The 21493-nt window shown below is 43.8% G+C and overlaps 2 protein-coding genes across 6 annotated transcripts in view; both read left to right on the plus strand.

Moving 5' to 3' along the window:
- The first annotated feature begins 2279 nt into the window (after positions 1 to 2279).
- ZFAND2A (zinc finger AN1-type containing 2A) lies at positions 2280 to 7804 on the plus strand. Of its 3 annotated transcripts, none has more exons than XM_077828172.1 (7): positions 2280 to 2424; positions 2851 to 2952; positions 4590 to 4684; positions 5718 to 5849; positions 6476 to 6627; positions 7134 to 7197; positions 7646 to 7804. In XM_077828172.1, exons 2-7 carry the CDS (start codon positions 2895 to 2897, stop codon positions 7658 to 7660), a joined length of 516 nt encoding a protein of 171 aa, XP_077684298.1. In that variant the 5' UTR covers positions 2280 to 2424; positions 2851 to 2894; the 3' UTR covers positions 7661 to 7804. The 3 variants fall into 3 exon arrangements, 2 of the variants coding, with proteins under 2 accessions (XP_077684298.1, XP_077684299.1); XR_013347302.1 differs by having other exon boundaries at positions 2281 to 2424; positions 6996 to 7197; XM_077828173.1 differs by lacking the exons at positions 7134 to 7197; positions 7646 to 7804 and having other exon boundaries at positions 2281 to 2424; positions 6476 to 6631.
- Positions 7805 to 15197: 7393 nt separating this feature from the next.
- Positions 15198 to 21493, plus strand: part of CHLSN (cholesin) — a 194609-nt gene continuing 188313 nt past the window's right edge. The window contains exons 1-3 of one of the 3 annotated variants that reach the window (XM_077829082.1): positions 15300 to 15345; positions 16032 to 16071; positions 17429 to 17558. In XM_077829082.1, the coding sequence (XP_077685208.1) occupies positions 17457 to 17558 (102 nt within the window). In that variant the 5' untranslated portion in view covers positions 15300 to 15345; positions 16032 to 16071; positions 17429 to 17456. Of the gene's footprint in view, positions 15346 to 15924; positions 16072 to 17428; positions 17559 to 21493 lie in introns of those variants that run through there. The other 2 variants (XM_077829081.1, XM_077829083.1) reach the window with 2 other exon arrangements.

Genomic DNA, 21493 nt, shown 5'->3' on the forward strand with positions numbered 1-21493 from the left:
CCTGCTCTGTTCATTCCCTCTGAAGTACCTGACAGTGGCCACTGTTGGAAAACAGGATACTGGGTGACATGGACCATTGGTCTGACCCAGTATGGCTGTTTTTATGTTCAGTTGGGCATCCAAAAACAGAGGTCTCTGTTGAAAATTTTGATACAGAAGACTTGCCCAAGGCCAGAAAGGGAGTTAGCAGAAGAGCTGGAAATAGAAGCCCAGTCAGCATTCTGTCCTCACTGCTAAAGAACACTGCCTCTACTTGGGTGTATGAAACTGGTTTACTTTAGAGCTGTGGGATCCCTTGGGTTGAATATTGCCATCTAAATGGATGGTGTAGCAATGTAAGGGTATGTCTACACTAGCAAGTTTCTGTGCCACAAGTTATACCACTATTTTTAAACCGCTGGAATTAAACCGCTGTTGTGTGTCCACACTGTGCTCCTTGTGACACTGCAGCACACCCACATGAGCAGCTCTTGCAACGGCAAAGAGAGCAGTGCATTGTGGGTAGCTATCCCACTGTGCAACTGGCCGCAGAGTGCTTTGGGAAGGATTTGCAATGCCTCATGGGGTAGGCACAACGTCACAAGATGCAGGTTTCCCAATCCCATTGTTCCAAGGGCATCCTCCTACGCTGCCAGCTGCTTTTCAACTGAAGTGGGGAGGGAGAGTCTGTGTGTGTATGGAGCGGGGGAGAGAGACAGTGTGTTTTGGGGGACAGAGAGTGTGTCAGCATGCTGTCTTGTAACTTCAGACAGCGACAGGAAGCAACCAGTCCTGAGGCAGAGGAAGAGGGAAACCCCGACATCAGCCCCCACCTCCCTTCCTGGGCTCTGCATAGCAATGTCTCTCTCTCACACACACAGGCACCCGCCTCTGTGTTCAACAGCACAAGAATTCCACATTAATGGTTTGCTTTTTGTCCCAGAGCAGATCAGCACAGCATCCAAAGACTGTCAGAAACAGTGCTTTGAAAGGGGAGGGGCGCATGTCTCCAGGGCAGCCAAGTTCAAAACAATGAGCAGAGCGGCCACTTGAGGCATCATGGGACAGCTCCAGAGGCCAATTACAGTGCAGAAAGCAATCAAGTGTCGACACTGGCAACAGAGCGCTGGAGCCTCTGTGCAAATAGGCTTACGACTCTCGACTCTGGTCAGGGTGGGTTTTTTTGCAGCGCTGCAACTGAGGAGTTTCTGCACACAGACTGGCTTGGCAGTGTGTACACATCCGCAGTTTGAGCGCAAAAAGCTGCTTTTACTGCACGGAAACTTACTAGTGTAGACAAGCCCTAAGTCTTGGTTGGAATGCCTCAATTATTGAGAATTGTAAGCACAAACCCCAGGAAGATTGTGTCACACCTACATAGTTGGGGCAGATAAATTGAGTCCCACGTAGGCCTGTCAGTAGGTCTCTTGGATGAACCCTTATGTTACATGACCATTGTTTCAGACAGGCAACATTCTGCATTCCAGTGTTGTACAGCATTATGTTTATGTACATTTGGAGCTATAGACAAATACTACAGGACAAATAGCTACGTTCCTGTCTGCACGGCATGGATGTTGCCTATCTCCTGACACTACATGGAGTTTGCATGGTGTCCCCTGCCTTGCTACAGAACACGATGTTTAGACCTCTCCAGCAGTGCTAAATGGAGAGCAAACAGCAAAGAATAGAAAAAAGAAGATAGCACGATTTTTCTTTTATTAAAGACTAGTATTTAGGGCTTCCTAGATTCCAGGCCTTCACTCTTGCTTGTACCCACCCCTCAGTGATCTACTCCCCAATGGGCTGTGGGGATCCTGACCCTACCTGATACCCACCCCAGCACTGTGGGGACCCTGATCTACTCCCCCAAGGGCTGTGGGGATCCTGCCCCTACCCGATACCCACCCCAGCGCTGCGGGGACCCTGATCTACTCCCCCATAAGCTGTGGGGATCCTGCCTCACCCCATACCCGCCCCAAACGCCGTGGGGACCCTGATCTACTCTCCCATGGCCTGCAGGGATCCTGCCCCCGTGCTGCGGGGACCCAGATCTACTCCCCCATGGCCTGCGGGGGACCTGCCGCTGCCCGATACCCGCCTTGGGGCGCTGGGGCGTTGTCTAGTCCAGGCTCTTCTAGAACACACAGTCCCGCACTGTCATCGTCCCTCCCCCTCGGGAGCTCCGCAAGGCCCCACCGCCCTCTGACTCAGCACAGTTGAAGGCCACTGATTGGCCGCGTGCTGACTTAGCGCGCTAGAACGCGCCAACGGCGAACCGTGATTGGTCCGGGGTGCCGATGTCGTCATGAACCGCACGCGCGCCAGGCCTGACTCGGCCAAGATGGGCTCGGCCGAGCGGAGCGTGACTCAGCGGAAGGGCTGAGGGATAAAAGGCCCGGCGGGGCGGCGGGGAGGCTGGTGGTGGACTCGCGGCAGCGTGGGGTGAGTGCGGCCGCCCACCCCTCGCCGTTTCTGGGCGAGCGGACTCACCCCTGGAGCGGTCCCGTCCCGGGCGGAGACGGGGCGCGGCTCAGTCGCGCTGCCCGCCCGCTCGCCCTTCGGCGGCGGTGATCCGTCCGCGCCGAGCGGAGTCCGGCTCCCTTCCCGGGGGGTTTCTCCCCCTGCTCGGCGGAGATGGCGCCTTGGCCTTCCCCACTGGTGTGACTGGTGGCTCGTGACCGGTTGCCGGCCGCCTGGTGCTAGCCTCCCCCATTGTTGTCAGAGCTAGCGCTGGCTGATCCCTTCCTCTGGCCCAATCTAAAGATCGCTCCTACAAAACGCTTTGATGGGCGGGGGGGTGAGGTGCATCTGGCTTTTTGTATTGATACTGCAATAAACTAACACCCCCCCCCCACTTCATTTTTGAAGGTGACTGCTGAAGTGGTCAAGGAGCTTGAAGCATCTGCTGGCCTATGATGGAGTTTCCGGACTTGGGCAAGCATTGTTCAGAAAAAACTTGCAAACAGCTGGGTAAGAAGCACTTTGACTGCAATTACTGGGATAAAAAGAAAAGGAGTACTAGTGGCACCTGAGAGACTAACCAATTTATTTGTGAGCTGTAGCTCAGGAAAGCTTATGCTCAAACAAATTGGTTAGTCTCTAAGGTGCCACTAGTACTCCTTATCTTTTTGTGGATACAGACTAACACGGCTGCTACTCTGAAACCTGAACTACTGGGATAGTTAGTTTACTACATTCTGTTATCTGCTCTAGTCCTGTTGGTAGCTTTTCATGAACCAAATGAACTGTCACACAAGGGGTACTCTAGAAGTTAAGGTGATTTACTGAATGAAAATCTGGTTCTGGCTAGCAGTGGTGAACTGACATAAGATCAGCTGAACCCATAAATGCCAAAAGGCTGTGTGCCTCAAATCCTCTTTGGGGAAACCTGACTTGAGTTATGAGATGGAGACTCCTGATTTAGAGAACAGGAGTGGAGTGAATTTGTTTTCACTGCCAGGACCAGAGAAGCGTGACTAGACTATCTTGTCCTATTAAAATGTACCCATCAGTACTCTGAGAATACTTGCTTAGCTATACAAGGTATGCAATACTAATGTTGCTTACCCACAAACTAATACTCCCAGCACCTCCTTGGGAACAACCACAACCAAATACTGCAACGCTGTCCTGAAGCAGAGAAACTTGAGATCAGAAATGCCTGTCTATCCCAAGGCCTTCATATCTGAGGACTGTTAAACCTGTCACATCTGATCTCTATACTAGTAGTACAGGAAGAGTCTTTCTTTTGGACAAGACTTGAAATGAGCTGATAGAGCAGTACAGATCTTGGAGAAGAGAGGCACTAAACAAGCAAGTAGTTCTGCTCTGTAGAAACTGTCCTACACTAAACTATTGCAGGTATCTGCAATAATCTGCATCTGAGATGTCTAGATTTGCAGCCAGAACTGAAATAAACCTCCAACCATCAGTGAAACCCTAGAATCCAGAGAAGCACCTCAGGCTGTGGACTCTGGCAAGACAGGTAGACAGTATGCCTGTCAAAATATCTGGATTCCTTGTTGTAATGCATTGAGTCTCTGTTACTATGTCTAGATCAGCTATTAATTATGAGGATATCCCAAGAATAGTTGCAGATGCTACACTTCTATAAGCTGTCTCAGCTATTCACTCTTAACAGCTGGGAGACTTCTGTGTTTGGGTATAATAAAGTGAGCTAAAGCAAATCTGCTGTGACTTTAGGCCTAGGAGAGTACTTGGTGCCTCTGACTAATGTGCCCCCAGAACTATTAGCAGCTGCTGTTGAGCAAGGACCTAGGGCAGTCTGTCTCATTGTATTGATGGTTTAGCAGGTCTTGCAAGTAACTTGTGGATTAAAAGGCAGAAGTGAGCCCTTTTAAACCCTAGCACTTTCAAATTGAGAGAAGCGTGTCTACTCACTGTTGCTCACTAAAATACACATCTTGGAATGGCCTAAACTAGTTCCTTGTAAAGGTGTCCTGGATTCTGAGTAACCAGACACCTGCTTTCATGTTGCCTACTTAATGCATGAGGAATTTACTCACAATGTTTAGTAACGCTTTAAAAGGTAAATGTCTGTCTTCCATATTTAGGACTTGCAGGCATATAATGTTTTTTTCTTACAGATTTCCTTCCTTTAAAATGTGATGCATGTAAGGAAGTTTTCTGTAAAGATCACATCACATACGACACACACAAATGTACCTCTTCATATAAGAAGGTAAGTGTCTAACAGTAATTCGAATGCTTCCACTTAAGGAATTCTCTAGCTGTGAAGAAAGCCAACTTTGAAACCTGATTAGGAGTTTCTTGTAGTCTGCTTTGCTGGGTCTTCCGCTTGCAGTAGACTTGTTTAGTTTACAACTGAAATTAAAAGTTCAAACAGTAAACTTCTGTAAGCTGTAGCAAACCTGATTGCATCCTGCACTTAAATTGGGGTCCCATAAAGAGTGCAGAGACAGTGCTGTACATCTTCAGCAATGCAGTGGCTATCAGTTGAGAGTTCAGTAAAGTTTCTCCAAATCTTAACTTGATAAAAATATGGCAGTGAACGTGAAACTACAGAAAAGCAAATGACTGAATACTTGATGGATGGAAAGTCTGATTAGCAATAACACTGGTCTAGAATATGGGTCTGTATGAGAACTGAAATTTAGGTTATCAAGAAAAGTTCTCATGTGTCTGTTCTAGCAATACAGAATTACTGGCCAGAATAAGTACAGTCTTATTTGAAATAAACACTTCAGCTTATCTAGGTCCAGAATCTGACTTGACTTAACAAAAGTCATCTAATGTAGTTAACAAATATACTGTTCTTGTGCAGCAGTCTTCAAACTCTGGTCACCTATATCTCTTGCTGCGGTTGCTTGTGGTTCTAGAACCATAGTTGTACACCATACCTGGAAATTCAACAAAAGAACTTACACAATTGGGGCTAGGGAAGAAACCAAATCAACAAGGAAAGTGTACTCAGGATTTGAAAATTACATGATCTAAAAGCAAACTAGATGGGACGTTCATGCTAGCTGGCTAGCACTAACTACAATGATGTTGACATGGATTTCCTGTGGTAACTGGAAATGCAGAATCCAGCACTGCTGAAGTGGATGTGCTGGAAGTTCTGAAGAGAACTTGGTATAGGAACAGAACGTCACTCAGTTCAGAATATTTCCCTCTCCCTTCAAAGGAAAGGGATGGAAATCTGAGTTGGGTCTTGCTTTCAGTCCCATTTCTAATAACTTCACTGTCTTCAGGATGTGCAGGTTCCAGTATGTCCTTTATGTAACACTCCCATCCCAGTGAGAAGAGGAGAGATGCCAGACATTGTAGTTGGAGCACACATGGACAGGGACTGCAAATATGATCCTACTCAGCAGAAACAGAGGGTAAGAAAACTTGCTTTGAAATCTAAATTGATGCTTATAGAGACAAGCCACCTAACTCATAACAGTATGATACAGGCAGCAGCAATGCAAGCTCACTTACCTACTAGGCCTCAAGCTTCCTCTGGAAGACTCCTAGAAGAGATACCCAAACTCACTTAAATTATTTGCCTGACTGTACTGATCAAGATATGAGCAGTAGTCCAATTAATGGGTAGAGAACAATTTATACTGCAGACCAGTAAACAGTGATTCAGTGTGGTCATCAGCCTTTCCTGACCAATTGGGTTTGAACTGGTGACCAAACTAAAGGCTTTCAGTACCCAAACAATTAGTGCCTCTGAGTTCAGCAAGCGCTAATTAGTACTATTGCCAAGACCAGAAACTGTCACTCTTGCTCTGCACTATGGTTATATTTTGCCCAGTAAGCAGTATAGAATATTTAACTCTGAATTCAAGGAGTTGGAACAATCTTCTTTTCCCCCCTCAAACTGCTCTCTAAATTTCAGGTAAATCTAATTTCGAGGCCTGGATGCCATCTTGGTCCAATTAGAAAATTAATTTGCCAGTAATGTGTGAAGTACTTGCTGCTTGAACTAAAACAACTGTCCTGGACTACATTTTTTTAGATTTTCACAAACAAGTGCTTAAAAGAGGGTTGCAAAAGGAAAGAGATGATGAAGCTTGTTTGTAACCAATGCCATGGAAACTTCTGTATAAAACATCGGCATCCTCTGGATCATGACTGCAAAGTGGGAGGTCGCCCTATCTCCAAAGCAGGGTAAGGATGTTAAATTTCATAGTACAGGAAACAGGCTGAGGTAGGAAAGCAATTGCCTGAGCAAGGGGGAGACCATACCATTATCTCTGCAACTTGCAGCTAAATGAGTTCTCAAATGTTATCTCTGGGAGGACAGTTGGTCAGCTATCTCACTGAAGTATTTGGCTCCTTAAGCCCTTGTAGGACTAAATTCTGTGAGCAATTTGAGAACACATTTGGAAGGAAAGGGATGACTGACTTTTCTAGTGGTGAGCCTTTTGTATCAGACTGACTTCTCTAAGGCACCAATTCCCTTAGTATCCAAGTGTTACTGTAGGAAACAGAGTATAAACTTGAGCCTTTCTAATGGAGTAATATGTCTCTTCTAGGCACAGCTACCTTCCTTGCTCCATGCAGTAGTATTCTAGAGCAGTTGGGTGACCAGTTCTGCACAAATCTGGAAGTGGATGGATGTGTGATTGGTGGTGGAGTAAACAGATGTTCAGCATGGTTCTATTTCCTTGTAGATATGCAGCTATAATGAGAGCATCAGGATCAAACAAGATGTCCTCTAACTTATCTTCACAACAGGTATAAACTGAAGTGTGGTTATGAGATTAGCAAAACAAGGTGACTTAAAACAGCCTTGTGTCTACAGAATGTAAAATTGCCATTGGCACTCCTTCCTTAAAACTTTATTATAGTTGCCAGTTGACATCTGAGCAATGCCAGGAGTGTAAAGGAGGGGCATAAACAGTCCAAGACATGGCTGTTTTGTCACTGTGGCAATTAATCTTTGCATAGTGCATAAATGTGCAGTCAAATTGCTACTTACTACAATGACCTAGTAGCTGAGTCAGTCCTTACATCTTGACCATGTCAAGTGCTGAACTCATTATTGGGTGACTAATGTCATTAGTTCAGCCATCGGACTATTTCAACACTTAAATAATTATTCAAACTTTCCTGGTTAGGGTTGATCACTGCAGGACTCTAGCCTAAATCTGTAATTTAATAATTTCAATCTGTTCTCTTTCAGATGCTGATGAGCTGAGGCAGTCCTAATAGCTGGATTAAATTCTCCTTTAAACTATTGTAAATGTATTGCCTAAAGCTTGTGCATATTTTTCTACAGTACAAATAAAATTATTTTATCTAATCTCTCAACTTCCAATAAATTGCTATTTCCTTTTGTAAAGGATAGTAATGTGTTCTCTGTATTTGGAATACCTCAGTCCTAAGAGAATAGCTAGCATTTTCTCCTTGTAAAACCAAACAGGAAGGAAAGTGAGGAAGAAGGAAACCTCTGTATGCCTATAGCAGAAGGATACACTAAAGTAACAACTAATACCACACCTCCAACCCTGGGCTATTGCAATATACATCTGAAATCCATTTGGAAACAAGCTGTAGTGACTAAGCAGTTTATAGTGTGAACATGTCACCTGATTCATCTGTATTAGCTGTAGGGTGCAGTTTAAAGTAACTCCAGCTGTGAAGTGACTAAGTCAGACAGCTGCCATGGACAGTCTGTGGGACTCCCTAGGGGATGCTACTCAGCAGAGGTGTTTGAGCATAACTCCTCTCTAGAACTCACTTGTCCTGTACTTTAAAATCTGAATCATTTTCAGGATGTACTACAAAGGTCAAGCTGCGCTCATAAGCAGTTGATTTGTTTGCTTAGTGGGAGGGGAAGAGCTGTCTTTGTATCTTTTTTTTTCCCTCCCCCTCTGTAGCATATGCAGTACTCGGCCCCATAGCTATTTTTCACTGCTTATAAACAAATTATACCACATTTTCAAATGCAAAACTAAGTCCTTCAGTAGTTACTGACTTTCAACTTCAATAGCTTCCTATGCCACTGATTTTTTTTTTTTTTTTGGTAAACAATATACAGCAGTTTAGCTTAGGAATTGAAAATAGAGTTTCAGATGAGCTGGAAGGGCTCCTGGTTAATAAAAAAAAAAAAATGTAACTACCTGAACTGGCCTCTAAGCAGGCCACTCCTCTAAACTTGATGCCAGGTGGTCAGACCTCAATTTCATGTCTCATTGGAACAATGCCATCTCCACTAACAGCCTGTGACTCTCTACTATTATGTTGGAGCGTTAGTTTAGAACTAATGGAGGCAGATTGGTATCTATTGAATCATCACTAGCTACACTGAGTTCATATTCAATCTTGCTCCTCTTGTGAAAGAGGAAGCTCACAGCACAAACTTCTGAACCAATAACAGGAATAAAGGATTATCTGTTTTAAAAGTTGTCTTTTGCTTCCCGAGGCAGCAGTGAAGCGTAAAGGGATGCCTGTATCTGTTGTGTTCACGTACAATAACTTCTATTACTAGGGAAGCGAACAGAGGTGCTCAACAATCTCCTGTACTTATGGTATCCCTCTAGGCTATAAGAGTTTAATTCTCAGAATGCATAGCAAAAGTAGAGTTAAGGTCCATTACAGGAAAAAAATTGTTTAAAACCAGGAAATGCAGTGGTAAGGTGACAATGCCTTGCTTACGCAATGTCCACTCTGCTCCCTTTTGATCCCTGTTCTGAGGAGTTGGTCAGGGAGACTGTAGCACCTTAGTCCTCTTTCAGCCTTTTTGTCCAATCTGATATCTACCAACTAGCAGTATGTTCCCCAGTCCTGACTTAGAATGTGGTGGATGAAGAGACAATGGTAGCTTTTGATAGGATGGATGTGGTAGTCCATTCCTATTTGAGGGAAAACTCTACCTGGGGACCCTTTGACCAAATGACCTTCAGATTTGCACCACAACAGGCCCTGTGTCTTCAAGTGGTATAGCAATTTTCAAGGCCCTCTGCCTATGGATTTTAGAGCATTTTTAAAGTTGGCTTTAAACAGAAATCCTGCTACAACCCTAATTAGGGAGTTGCCCCCATGCATCCATAATCAGTTTGTTTACAAAGTATCTTTAATCGTTCTGGATGAAAGGTACCATATACATTTAAAATCCTCCACCATCACCCCCACCCCCACCATTTCCCTGGGAAACTTCTCTCAGGAAGCTAGTTTCATAGGTGGAGAAACTGATTCTATGTTAAGGAGTACTTGTGGCACCTTAGAGACTAACCAATTTATTTGAGCATAAGCTTTCGTGAGCTACAGCTCACTTCATTGGATGCTGTAGCTCACGAAAGCTTATGCTCAAATAAATTGGTTAGTCTCTAAGGTGCCACAAGTACTCCTTTTCTTTTTGCGAATACAGACTAACACGGCTGTTACTCTGAAACCTGATTCTATGTTGGAGCTAAGTGACACTATCTATAGTCCTTAAATTTCAGAGTAACAGCCGTGTTAGTCTGTATTCGCAAAAAGAAAAGGAGTACTTGTGGCACCTTAGAGACTAACCAATTTATTTGAGCATGAGCTTTCGTGAGCTACAGCTGAAGTGAGCTGTAGCGCACGAAAGCTCATGCTCAAATAAATTGGTTAGTCTCTAAGGTGCCACAAGTACTCCTTTTCTTTTTAGTCCTTAAATTGGAAGTGATTTCATTGTCTGTAATACCACATTTCACCACAAGATGTCACAACAGGACCCACAATGAAATACTTGACAGGTTTCAGAGTAACAGCCCTGTTAGTCTGTATTCGCAAAAAGAAAAGGAGTACTTGTGGCACCTTAGAGACTAACCAATTTATCTGAGCCTAAGCTTTCGTGAGCTACAGCTCACTTCATCGGATGCATATTGTGGAAGTGAGCTGTAGCTCACGAAAGCTTATGCTCAAATAAATTGGTTAGTCTCTAAGGTGCCACATGTACTCCTTTTCTTTTTAATGAAATACTTGTTGCTACTCAAATCTAGGATATAGAATCATAGAATATCAGGGTTGGAAGGGACCTCAGGAGGTCATCTAGTCCAACCCCCTGCTCAAAGCAGGACCAATCCCCAACTAAATCATCCCAGACAGGGCTTTGTCAAGCCTGACCTTAAAAACTTCTGAGGAAGGAGATTCTACCACCTCCCTGGGTAACGCATTCGGTGTTTCACCACCCTCCTAGTGAAAAAGTTTTTCCTAATATCCAACCTAAATCTCCCCCACTGCAACTTGAGACCATTACTCCTTGTTCTGTCATCAGCTACCACTGAGAACAGTCTAGATCCAATCCTCTTTGGAACCCCCCTTCAGGTAGTTGAAAGCAGCTATCAAATCCCCTCTCATTCTTCTCTTCCGCAGACTAAACAATCCCAGTTCCCTCAGCCTCTCCTCATAAGTCATGTGTTCCAGTCCCCTAATCATTTTTGTTGCCCTCCGCTGGACTCTTTCCAATTTTTCCACATCCTTCTTGTAGTGTGGGGCCCAAAATTGGACACAGTACTCCAGATGAGGCCTCACCAATGTCGAATAGAGGGGAATGATCATGTCCCTCGATCTGCTGGCAATGCCCCTACTTATACATCCCAAAATGCCATTGGCCTTCTTGGCAACAAGGGCACACTATTGACTCATATCCAGCTTCTCGTCCACTGTAACCCCTAGGTCCTTTTCTGCCGAACTGCTGCTGAGCCATTCGGTCCCTAATCTGTAGCGGTGCATGGGATTCTTCCATTCTAAGTGCAGGACTCTGCACTTGTCCTTGTTGAACCTCATCAGATTTCTTTTGGCCCAATCCTCTAATTTGCCCAGGGCCCTCTGTATCCTATCCCTACCCTCCAGCGTATCTACCTCTCCTCCCAGTTTAGTGTCCGCTGCAAACCTGCTGAGGGTGCAATCCACACCATCCTCCAGATCATTTATGAAGATATTGAACAAAACCGGCCCAAGGACCGACCCTTGGGGCACTCCACTTGATACCGGCTGCCAACTAGACATGGAACCATTGATCACTAACCGTTGAGCCCGACAATCTAGCCAGCTTTCTATCCACCTTATCGTCCATTCATCCAGCCCATACTTCTTTAACTTGCTGGCAAGAATACTGTGGGAGACCGTGTCAAAAGCTTTGCTAAAGTCAAGGAACTACACGTCCACCGCCTTCCCCTCATCCACAGAGCCAGTTATATCGTCATAGAAGGCAATTAGATAAGTCAGGCATGACTTGCCCTTGGTGAATCCATGCTGACTGTTCCTGATCACTTTCCTCTCCTCTAAGTGCTTCAGAATTGATTCCTTGAGGACCTACTCCATGATTTTTCCAGGGACTGTGGTGAGGCTGACTGGCCTGTAGTTCCCAGGATCCTCCTTCTTCCCTTTTTTAAAGATGGGCACTACATTAGCCTTTTTCCAGTCGTCCGGGACTTCCCCCGATCGCCATGAGTTTTCAAAGATAATGGCCAATGGCTCTGCAATCACATCCGCCAACTCCTTTAGCACTCTCGGATGCAGCGCATCCGGCCCCATGGCAGAGGGGCATTGCTGGCACATGATGGCCTATATCACATTGGTAGATGTGCAGGTGAACAAGCCCCTGATGGTGTGGCCGATGTGGTTAGCTCCTATGATGATGTCCCTTGAATAGATATGCGGGCACAGCTGGCAACAAACTGCTTACTGTATATTTCACTCCATGCACCTGATGAAGTGGGCTCCAGCCCACGAAAGCTCATGCCCAAACAAACCTGCCAGTCTCTAAGGGCTTGGCTACATTTGCGAGTTACAGCGCAATAAAGGAGCCCCGGGCGCACTAGCTCACTACCTGTCCACACTGGCAAGGCACATAGAGTGCTCTGACTCTGCGGTACAGGGCTGCTGGTACTCCACCTCGGCAAGTGGAATAACATTTGCTGCGCCCCCGATGGAGCGCCGCGGTGCCAGTGTGAACGAGGTATTGCATTACTGCGCTCTCCGGAAATGTCCCATAATCCCCTTACGTCAAGTGCCCACTCTTGTCATTGTTTTTGAATCGCTGCAGGAATGCGGATATGCCCTTTGAAAGCTCCGTTTCTGACAACCGGCTACTTATCTGCTCCGAGACAAAGCAAGCCATTAGTGTGGAATGCTGTGTGTGTGACAGAGAGGCTGGGGAAAGGGGGCGGGGTCTGCTGCTGTCTGAACTTACAAGACAGCATGCTGACATGCTCTCAGCCCCCCCAAAACCCATTCTCTCTCCCCCCACATACACACAACACACTCCCTGTCACACTCCACCCCTCCCCCATTTGAAAAGGATGTTGCAGTCACTTGCATGCTGGGATAGCTGCCCATAATGCACTGCTCCCAATGTCATTGCAAGTGCCACAAATGTGACCACGCCAGTGCACTTGAAGCTGTCAGTGTGGACAGACTGCAGCGCTTTCCCTACTGCGCTCTCTGAAGGCTGGTTTAACTCAAAGCGCTCTACATCTGCAAGTGTAGCCATGCCCTAAGGTACCACAAGGACTCCTCGTTGTTTTTATGTGGGAATTGTAACTTTCCAGCCATGTCCCTCTTCCCCACCCTTTGTGTGCTGCAACAGGGCCAGTGTTGTGTTCCTGAATCTGCCTCAAACAATATCCCGAGAGGTGTAATTGTCCAAATTATCCTAATGGGATCTTGACTCTGAAGCCCAGTGTCATCATTCATTATTTTACTACTGATCATTTTAGCAGAAATAGCCAGTTAATGTGCTGATTCCTTGCTTGTTGAAAGGGAGGGCAATGAGGAGTTCAATCCCCTCCCTCTTTCCCTCCCATTGTGAGGGAACTGACTTTAAATTCAAAAGAAAGAGGAGTTGCCTCACTCCTGGGTGCCAAGAACTCAAGCTGTCTTTTCCTAATCATCAGTCCCCTTCATGGATACAAAAATATACAGCATATTGAAAATGTGACCACTTTGTAAAACAAATGAATGTACTATGAAATGAGGACCTCTGTACTGATTGTATTACTTACACTCCATATCTAATACAATAGAAATCTCAATTTTTGAGTTTATTAATCCACATGTGCACTTTGCATCCTAAAACTGCAAGCTCCGTGGTATGGGGCCAGCTTTTGTCCAGTCCCACCTAGGACAGTGGAGCCCCATCCCAAATCGGGCACTAAACACAAAGACAGTACCGGCCACATATCCATATCTGTTAGTATAAAACCATCTCAGAGACAAGAGATTAATCCTTGGAGTCTGGGATCTGAGATAGCACAATGTCCCCTCTCAGAGGCACTGAAGGAACATGACCCGATTCCCAGAGAGTCTGGACAATTATTACTGGGCCCGTTTAGATTTGAATAGGCTTAAATTACAACTCTAGAATATAACACCCTTGTGTATTTCAAACATATTATAATCATGTAATCTAGGTAGGGCTCATCTTGTATTTTTCTGTTTAGTATATATACTATACCATGGCAAAATGTGTTCCTTGACCATTCATTCAAATGTGAAAACAAATGCCTAGTTCTTTTGGTATTGTTTTATATTATTCTAGCAAATGAGCTTCCTGAGAGGAATGATTGTGGAAACAGAAAATATTGGTGAATAAACAAATAGTGGAGAATATCTATGGAAAGCAAAAGTTTGTAAACAAATATTTGCACTGGTATCCTAAAGGTATATTCTCATTCACTCAGGTCACAGCATCTGTTTCTGTTTCCTGTGTGGCCAAACAATTTACCAACACTGCAAAGGTTTCAAATATTAAATTTTACAATCTACAGATTAAAAATGAGTTGATGAATTTATTTAACAGGTAATTTCATAGCTCCATATTCACTGGTTGTGAGGGAGTCTGTGGCAGGGTTGCGATTCATGGATGAAAATAAATCTGTGTCCACATATGGTTCCTAAGCTTTGAGCTTCCCATGGACAACTCTGCCTAAGGTTCAGAGAAATGTAAGTACTACAGTACTTTTATCATTTACCAGGTGGCAGCAGATATTAGACTATACAAAATAGAGACTCAGTGCGTTGTCCTCTCTTCACACACAGCAGGGGAGAACTGCAGGCTGATTAAGATTGGGACATTGCAGCAAGAGGGATTGGGTGCACATGTAAATGTCTAGGCCTGTTAAGAGAGACAAGGTGAGAGCCGTAATCTTTTATGCATCCGATGAAGTGAGCTGTAGCTCACGAAAGCTTATGCTCAAATAAATTGGTTAGTCTCCAAGGTGCCACAAGTCCTCCTTTTCTTTTTGTAATCTTTTACTGGCTCAACTTCTGCTGGGGAGAGAGAGGAGCTTATGCACCACACAGAGCTGGTCTTCAGGCCTATTAAGGGCAACTTGCTCTTTCTTGGTACCAGGCTCCTCCTGAGGGAAGCACTTAAACCAGCCACTGTCCAGACAGCATCTCCCATCCCTTTCCCAACGCGGGCTCCAGGCTAAAGACTAGCAGCCTAGGCCAGAGGCACGTGCCACTGGGGCCACAGGAGAGCGTGCGCCCAGAGGCAGCAGCATCCACCCCATGCCAGCTGTGCGGCACGTGGTTTGGGAGGGGGCACGAGAGGAGCCAGGGCAGGTCAGGGAAAAGGCAGAGGGCTGGGAGGAGCCAAGTTCCTGGGGCCCCTCCCCCTGCAGAAGCTGAGAGCCCGGCTGTCTCAGCGCACAGTGATGACGTCGACACGGTGCGTGCGCGCCCGCCCCCCTGCACGCGGGCCGGCCCTCTCGGAGCGCACAAGCGCGTAAGTCCGGGGATAGAGGAGGCTTTAAGACAAATGTGGCTTTCTATTGGTCACTCTCGTGATTGACAAAGCGAAATCCAACGAGGCTCCCTCGCTGGCCTTCGGGAGCCAATGAGAGAGAGGGGGCGGTCTGCAGCGCCAAGCCCAGGGCTGAGTTAAATGTGCTGAGGCGGGTCTGACAGGTGCGTGGCGAGTGGACTGAGGGAGTCTCAGCAGGCGTCCCCTGGGGGGAGGGGGGCTCCTATTCGAAGTCTCTTTGGGGCGCAGAGCTCCCCGCTTGAGCCCCCGGGGGGCGGTCGCTGCCGAGGAAGCCTGCTCGGCTGCCCTCAGCCGGAGGAGCGTGCAGGGGGGGGGGCAGTGTGGGTGGGTCCCCGCAGGGCCTGGTGGGGGGCAAAAGGGGCTGGCAGAGCCTTGTGGGGGAGGAGATTCCTTCCGCCGGGACCGGGGGGAGGGGCACTCACCAGGGGTAGGGATGCTTAAACCCCCCCCCCCCCCCGACTCTGCTGTGTTTCGGGTGCCCATGCAGCAGGCGGTGGCCTCCTCGCGCTGGGTAGTCCCGAAGCGCTGCAGGAGGCTCTCTCTGCCTTGAATCTGCGGGGTGGGCGGCGGCGGCAGTGATGCCCAGCTCCTGACCCAGCAGGCGGGGAGCTCTGCTCCGGTAGCATCCAGATTCCCGGGCATTGCGTGGTAGTTTGGCAGAGCGAATTATTCCGTCTCCTCGTGGTTGCATAAGCTGATTACACGTCAGGCCCCGGTTAGGATGCTCAGCGGACTGGGAGGTGGGCGGTGCTGGTATATTGGCGTTCAGTCCAAAAAGCCTGGCGTATTGTAATTGACGAACACTCAGTAGCGGTGTGTCGTGTTATAGTGACAACAGCTCTTACTACCTGTGTACTGAAAGGAACCCCGTGAGTAACCATTTAAGGTCTTTGTCTGTGTTGCTAATAGATCTTGCTGCTCAATCTGTGATTAAATACCATACAACTGTAAACTTCCTTTCTCCCACACCCTTTCTAGTGCCTGCTCACCATTTGGGCCCTTCACAGGGTACACAACAGCCTGAGTCACAAACAAGTAACTGATAAATATGGTATAATTAAAATCACTAGTAGCTGACCATCTGAGGGTGGTTGGATATTCTCTCTTCATGCCACACTGCTGACCATAAAATAAAGTTGGTGTTTCACTGTATTAAAGTTACAGTTACTACTAGATTAAAGTGAAACCATCAAATATTACTGTAAATATTTTCAAAAAAAGAAAAGGAGTACTTGTGGCACCTTAGAGACTAACCAATTTATTTGAGCATAAGCTTTCGTGAGCTACAGCTCACTTCATCGGATGCATACTGTGGAAAATACAAACATCTTCTGTATTTTCCACAGTATGCATCCGATGAAGTGAGCTGTAGCTCACGAAAGCTTATGCTCAAATAAATTGGTTAGTCTCTAAGGTGCCACAAGTACTCCTTTTCTTTTTGCGAATACAGACGAATATAGCTGTTACTCTGAAGCCCCTTGAATGTTTCAGGTTGATGGTGTGGCTTAAATGCCTCTATGTTTTAGTCATTCTCAGCTGCAATTAATGCATCATAGATGTGGTTGTAGCCAAATGTAAGTTAGAGCAATCCATGAGGACCAGACCAGTGTCTGTCTGGTGTCAGATCCAGGGCTATCTTGGAATCTCTCCTGCATCCCCAGGCTGTCTGAAATTAAATGCAAAATAAGTACAATATAATTCTCTATTTAAATACATTTTCCCCTCGCTCATCATCCAAAATTGAAACATTTAGAGTTCTTTACATAACACAAGTAAGTTCTCCAGTTTACTATTTAGGCCTACCACTTGTTTGTACATACTCATTTGTTATTTATTTATTTATTATATTTTAGTACTTTTCAAAATACCCAGTCCTAATTGAAGCCAATTAAGTGCACATTCAACACTTTGCCTAATATGAATTTTGACCAAGCAATTCCAAATGTAGTAAATTATACTCCCAACTGATGCTAAGTTGGCTGGGGAGCAGGTGTTTTAAAAATTGATAAAATTCTATACTTATTCTCCTTTCTTCTGTGATTTGACTTCCACAATTTACTGCCATTTTGATGCAATTCATTGTGTCAAAACCTCCTTCACAAATGGATTTGGGGTAAACATTTGGATTAACTCCACTCCAGTGTTGTTTTCCTGCATTGTACAGTAATTAGCTCATACTGAATTGTAGCTGAAATGTATCTTTCTGTGTCTGTCAACTAATTTCAGAATAGAAAAGAATAAGAAAAACACAGAAATGAAGGAAGAAAAAAGGAGGAAAAAATCAAAACGGCATGTGGCAGAAAATGAACAACCAGTCCATGAAACTGAACCGAAGAAAAAGAAACAAAACCTGGAGGTAAATGCCCAAGAATGAATCTGTTTGTTTAGTTTGCTGGTACGTTGGTAATCCCAACACTACAGAAATAGAGAGGTACAATACTGGATCTGAGTGCATTATTAGATTGAGTCCATGATGCATCCAGAGTAAATGAAATTAAAACATGAATGGATCCATGGGCAGCTGCTCTCCAGGCATGTCTGTTTTTAAAGTGTATAACAGTGGCCTAAGTATGTGATCACTGCCTGTATAGGGTGTTAATATGAAAGATGTCAGGTAGGGTTTAAAGGTGAAATGGGAACCAAGTGGCTGTGATTTCTCTGGGATAACATCAGATGGGAAGGTGGTCTTAGGCTGTGCCTACACATAATTCTGATCACCCAGATACCATATTTGGAAAAATTTGAAAGATTTGTTTTGAAAATCGTGTTGCATTAAAGATGATGTTTGTGCTCACTGCAGTGATGGAAACTTGTACTTTCTGACTGACCAGAAGGTGTCAGCAGCCTCTTCACATATAGAGCACTTACAAATTAATTTTAAAGGAACTGAATTTAACAGCATAACAGATTCCAGTAAAAAGTAACCCCCACCTGCTGGAAACTTTTTTCTTTAGCGCACTACTACATGTCATTGTTTCTTGCAAAAGCAGAGTTGCAGAATTGTTCTCGCTGGAGTGGTATATGAACATGGCATTCCTGTTCAGCTATTATGAGGAGAAGCAATCATTCAAATGCCATGTATTAAAATCTAATCTCTTTGGTGGCACTTTAAGAGTCAGGCATCAAAGTTCAAGTTCTTACGTTTATCAATTAGTGCTTATTGCCTCTGCAGTTGGGTACCTTGCGTGAATGAAATATTCGAATATAGATCTGCAAAGACTATGTGTAAGCATTCAGGTCCTGCCAATCAAATAATCCAGAGATCAAGTATCTTAATATTGTAGATCAGAGAACAGGAAAAAAAATCCTGCCTTTCCTCAGGAGCTCTTGAAGTCTTAAATCCTGATCCTGCAAACATTTATGCATGTGCTTAAAGTTCAGGGTTTTAAGTAGCATTGATCTGATTCCCCTTCTTGTTGTCATTTACAGTAAAACTTGTGGATGTTGATCTTTGGCTAGATTTTATTTAGGCTCAGTTAGCAAATGGGACAAATATTTTGAGAGAGTTTCTTCACGTGTGAGTAAATGTCTCCAGCTTGTCTGAATATAGCTACTGCAACGTAGAGGTTATGGTATTGTGCCTATAAGGTTCAGAAAAGCTGTGAAGGCCTTGCAGTCTATATTTCAAATTAGTTAATCTGCCTCCAAGCAGACAGAGCGAGGTGTTGACTTCCTTCTACAGGAAAGTAAAATTGAAAGTAAAATTAGGGAGTGTAGAATGTATAGGTCAGGAAGGGGAAGGAGAAGTCATAGTTTCAATTAAACTTGATCTTTGATTATGAAGAGACAATCCTCCTCCTCTCTTCACACTACATATCCCAAAAGTACTTTACTTTAGGGATCTAGCAGGATCCTTAACCTCCTTCAAGTACCCCGTAAAATGTACAGAAAAGTAACTCAAGAGCTGGGTTCGAAATAACTCTTCAGGCAAAAAATTAATTGTATGTGATTTGGAGGGAGAATGCTAAAGGCAATTTAACAGAATTTTAACTATCTATAGTCTGTCTGCACAGCTAGCATCGTATAAAACAAACCCCTCTCCCCAGACAGAGCTTATAAACCAGTGAAACTCAGACCTCAGTGGTTCAGAAGCCAAATTAGCGATCAACATTACCCCACGAGCCGCGATCGTCTGAATTCATTGTTTCATTTACTATTTTTATTTGATTTTATATATATATATATATATATATATATATAAACAAGATATATATACATAAATTAATTCTCACAGCAAAATGACTGACCAAGTATTATTTTATCAACTACAATTGTTAATAACATAGTAAAAGCATCCTGCTTGGTTAATAATTTAGATTGATTAATAATTAAATCACACAGTGTTTTAATATCAGAGCTGTAGGAGACACATTAAAGAGCCACTTATGGCTCACAAGCGTCAGTCTGAGTATCACTTGAAAAATCTTAAGAATGCAGAGCCATTCTGGACTGTTTGATGTCTTGTCTGATCAACTGTTGAGATACAAAAGTTAGTTTCTGCTCATTGTACAGGCTGTTGCACTGTGGAAGGAGGGAAATATTTATTAAAGAACAGTATCCTTAAATGCTATCTGAGAACATCACTAAGCATAACAGTCATGAGAATTACAGGCGTTAGTGGGTGGCTTAGATATGTATGCAGTGTTAGTTTTATGGAGCACCATATAAGGCCTATGCCAGGCTATTTTTTGGCATCAGCATTATAAACTGTAACTGTTGATACCAAAAAAGCATAACTTAGTAAACCACATTTTTACTGTTTGAAATTACTGTTGAGAGTAACAAATGTGAGATACATTTTAACACTTTGCTTCAAAAATGGTTAATGAATATTTTTGTCAGTTATTTACTGGACTTATTTTGGGGGAATGCCCAATTTAGTTAACATGGTTATTCTAAAGTAATACCTTTGTTCAGCAAACACTGTCAGAGGGTATGCAAAGTTTAGTAGGAAGTATGAGGTAAAGCAAGCATACTGATATCTTCTGGTCTTAATGTGTGAATCTGTGAACTTGTTTTTTGACATCCTGAAATAAAGCTGTTAAAAGATATTAAACCTTCCAGCTTTTTAAAAAACAAGACCGTGAACTCTCTGGCCTTAAGAGCTAATTCTAAGCCAAATCTTCTATGACTGGTATGTTATATTTAAAACTGTGCTGTCAGTGATATTTTTTCCCCACAACTTTCAATTTTTCTTTTCTTGGTGTTTCCCTGGAATCTCACTTTTGCAGTGTTCGTCTTTTATATTTGCGTTCTGTTTTGTTCTTGGAGGTTTACTTTGTTTAGGTTAGGGCTCCCCCCCACCAAAAAAAAAATTTGTAGCTTTTTTTTATGAAATCCATATAGTATTCGAGCAATAAAAACAGACAATGGGGAAAGACCTACTAAATCATTAAGTGTCGGCATGCAGGATTTTCATACGTAGGTAGATAGTTTGATATATTTATATTTGAATTTAAATCTAGTATTGCTTTAAAATAAAGAGCTGACAGACACGTTGCTAAATGTAGGGGGTGAGGGAGGGATCACCAAGAATTCCAAAAGAGTATCCAATAAAGCATAATGAACTGTGACTGTCTTTTAATGTAGTAGCTTTGATTCAAAGTGTGACTGTAACTTTTTAAATGCTTGAAGCAGAAAGGTTCTGACAGGGTACAGTTGCTTACTAGGTTCTTATAAAGAACCTTGTATGGAGATACTTTAGTCTTTTTAAGCTAACAGATGCATAATATACTACTTTTGGCACTGGAGAAGTTTCACTGGTTCATTAAGTCACTATTTACCCGTGATTTACTTTTAGCTATTCCAGCAGTGCATTTTCAGGCTGCAAAGTGGAAAATGTAAATCTCTAATTGATTTCTGTGTAGAGCTGCAGGAGGGCAAGTTAAAATGTGTCTTCAGTGACTGGATTTAGTATTACATTGATCATTCTTTCATGACATTTGTTCCAAAAATACTTACTAGCATAAGGCTAAAACATTCTTCTTTGGAACAAGTTTACTTTTCAGAGTAATCTTGGTGTTTTATTGATTTTTCATCTTCTTTTTTCCTCCTTTTACATTAAATGGCAACAAACAATTCAATTTAAATGTTTTCATGAGTGTTCTTAGAACTATAGTTCTAAATGACTTTACATTTCTGTAGTTGAGTTAAGTAGCATATTGTATATGTTTTTAGTCTTTGTTCAGTCCTGTGTTTTTACTAATAGTTTATCATGATGTTACAATTTTATTAAAATATTTAGCAGTAAATGTCACACATTTTACTATTATTTTTAATTTACCCAAACAT

Source organism: Eretmochelys imbricata, chromosome 10 (genome assembly GCF_965152235.1).
Source record: "Eretmochelys imbricata isolate rEreImb1 chromosome 10, rEreImb1.hap1, whole genome shotgun sequence".
Taxonomy (NCBI): domain Eukaryota; kingdom Metazoa; phylum Chordata; order Testudines; family Cheloniidae; genus Eretmochelys; species Eretmochelys imbricata.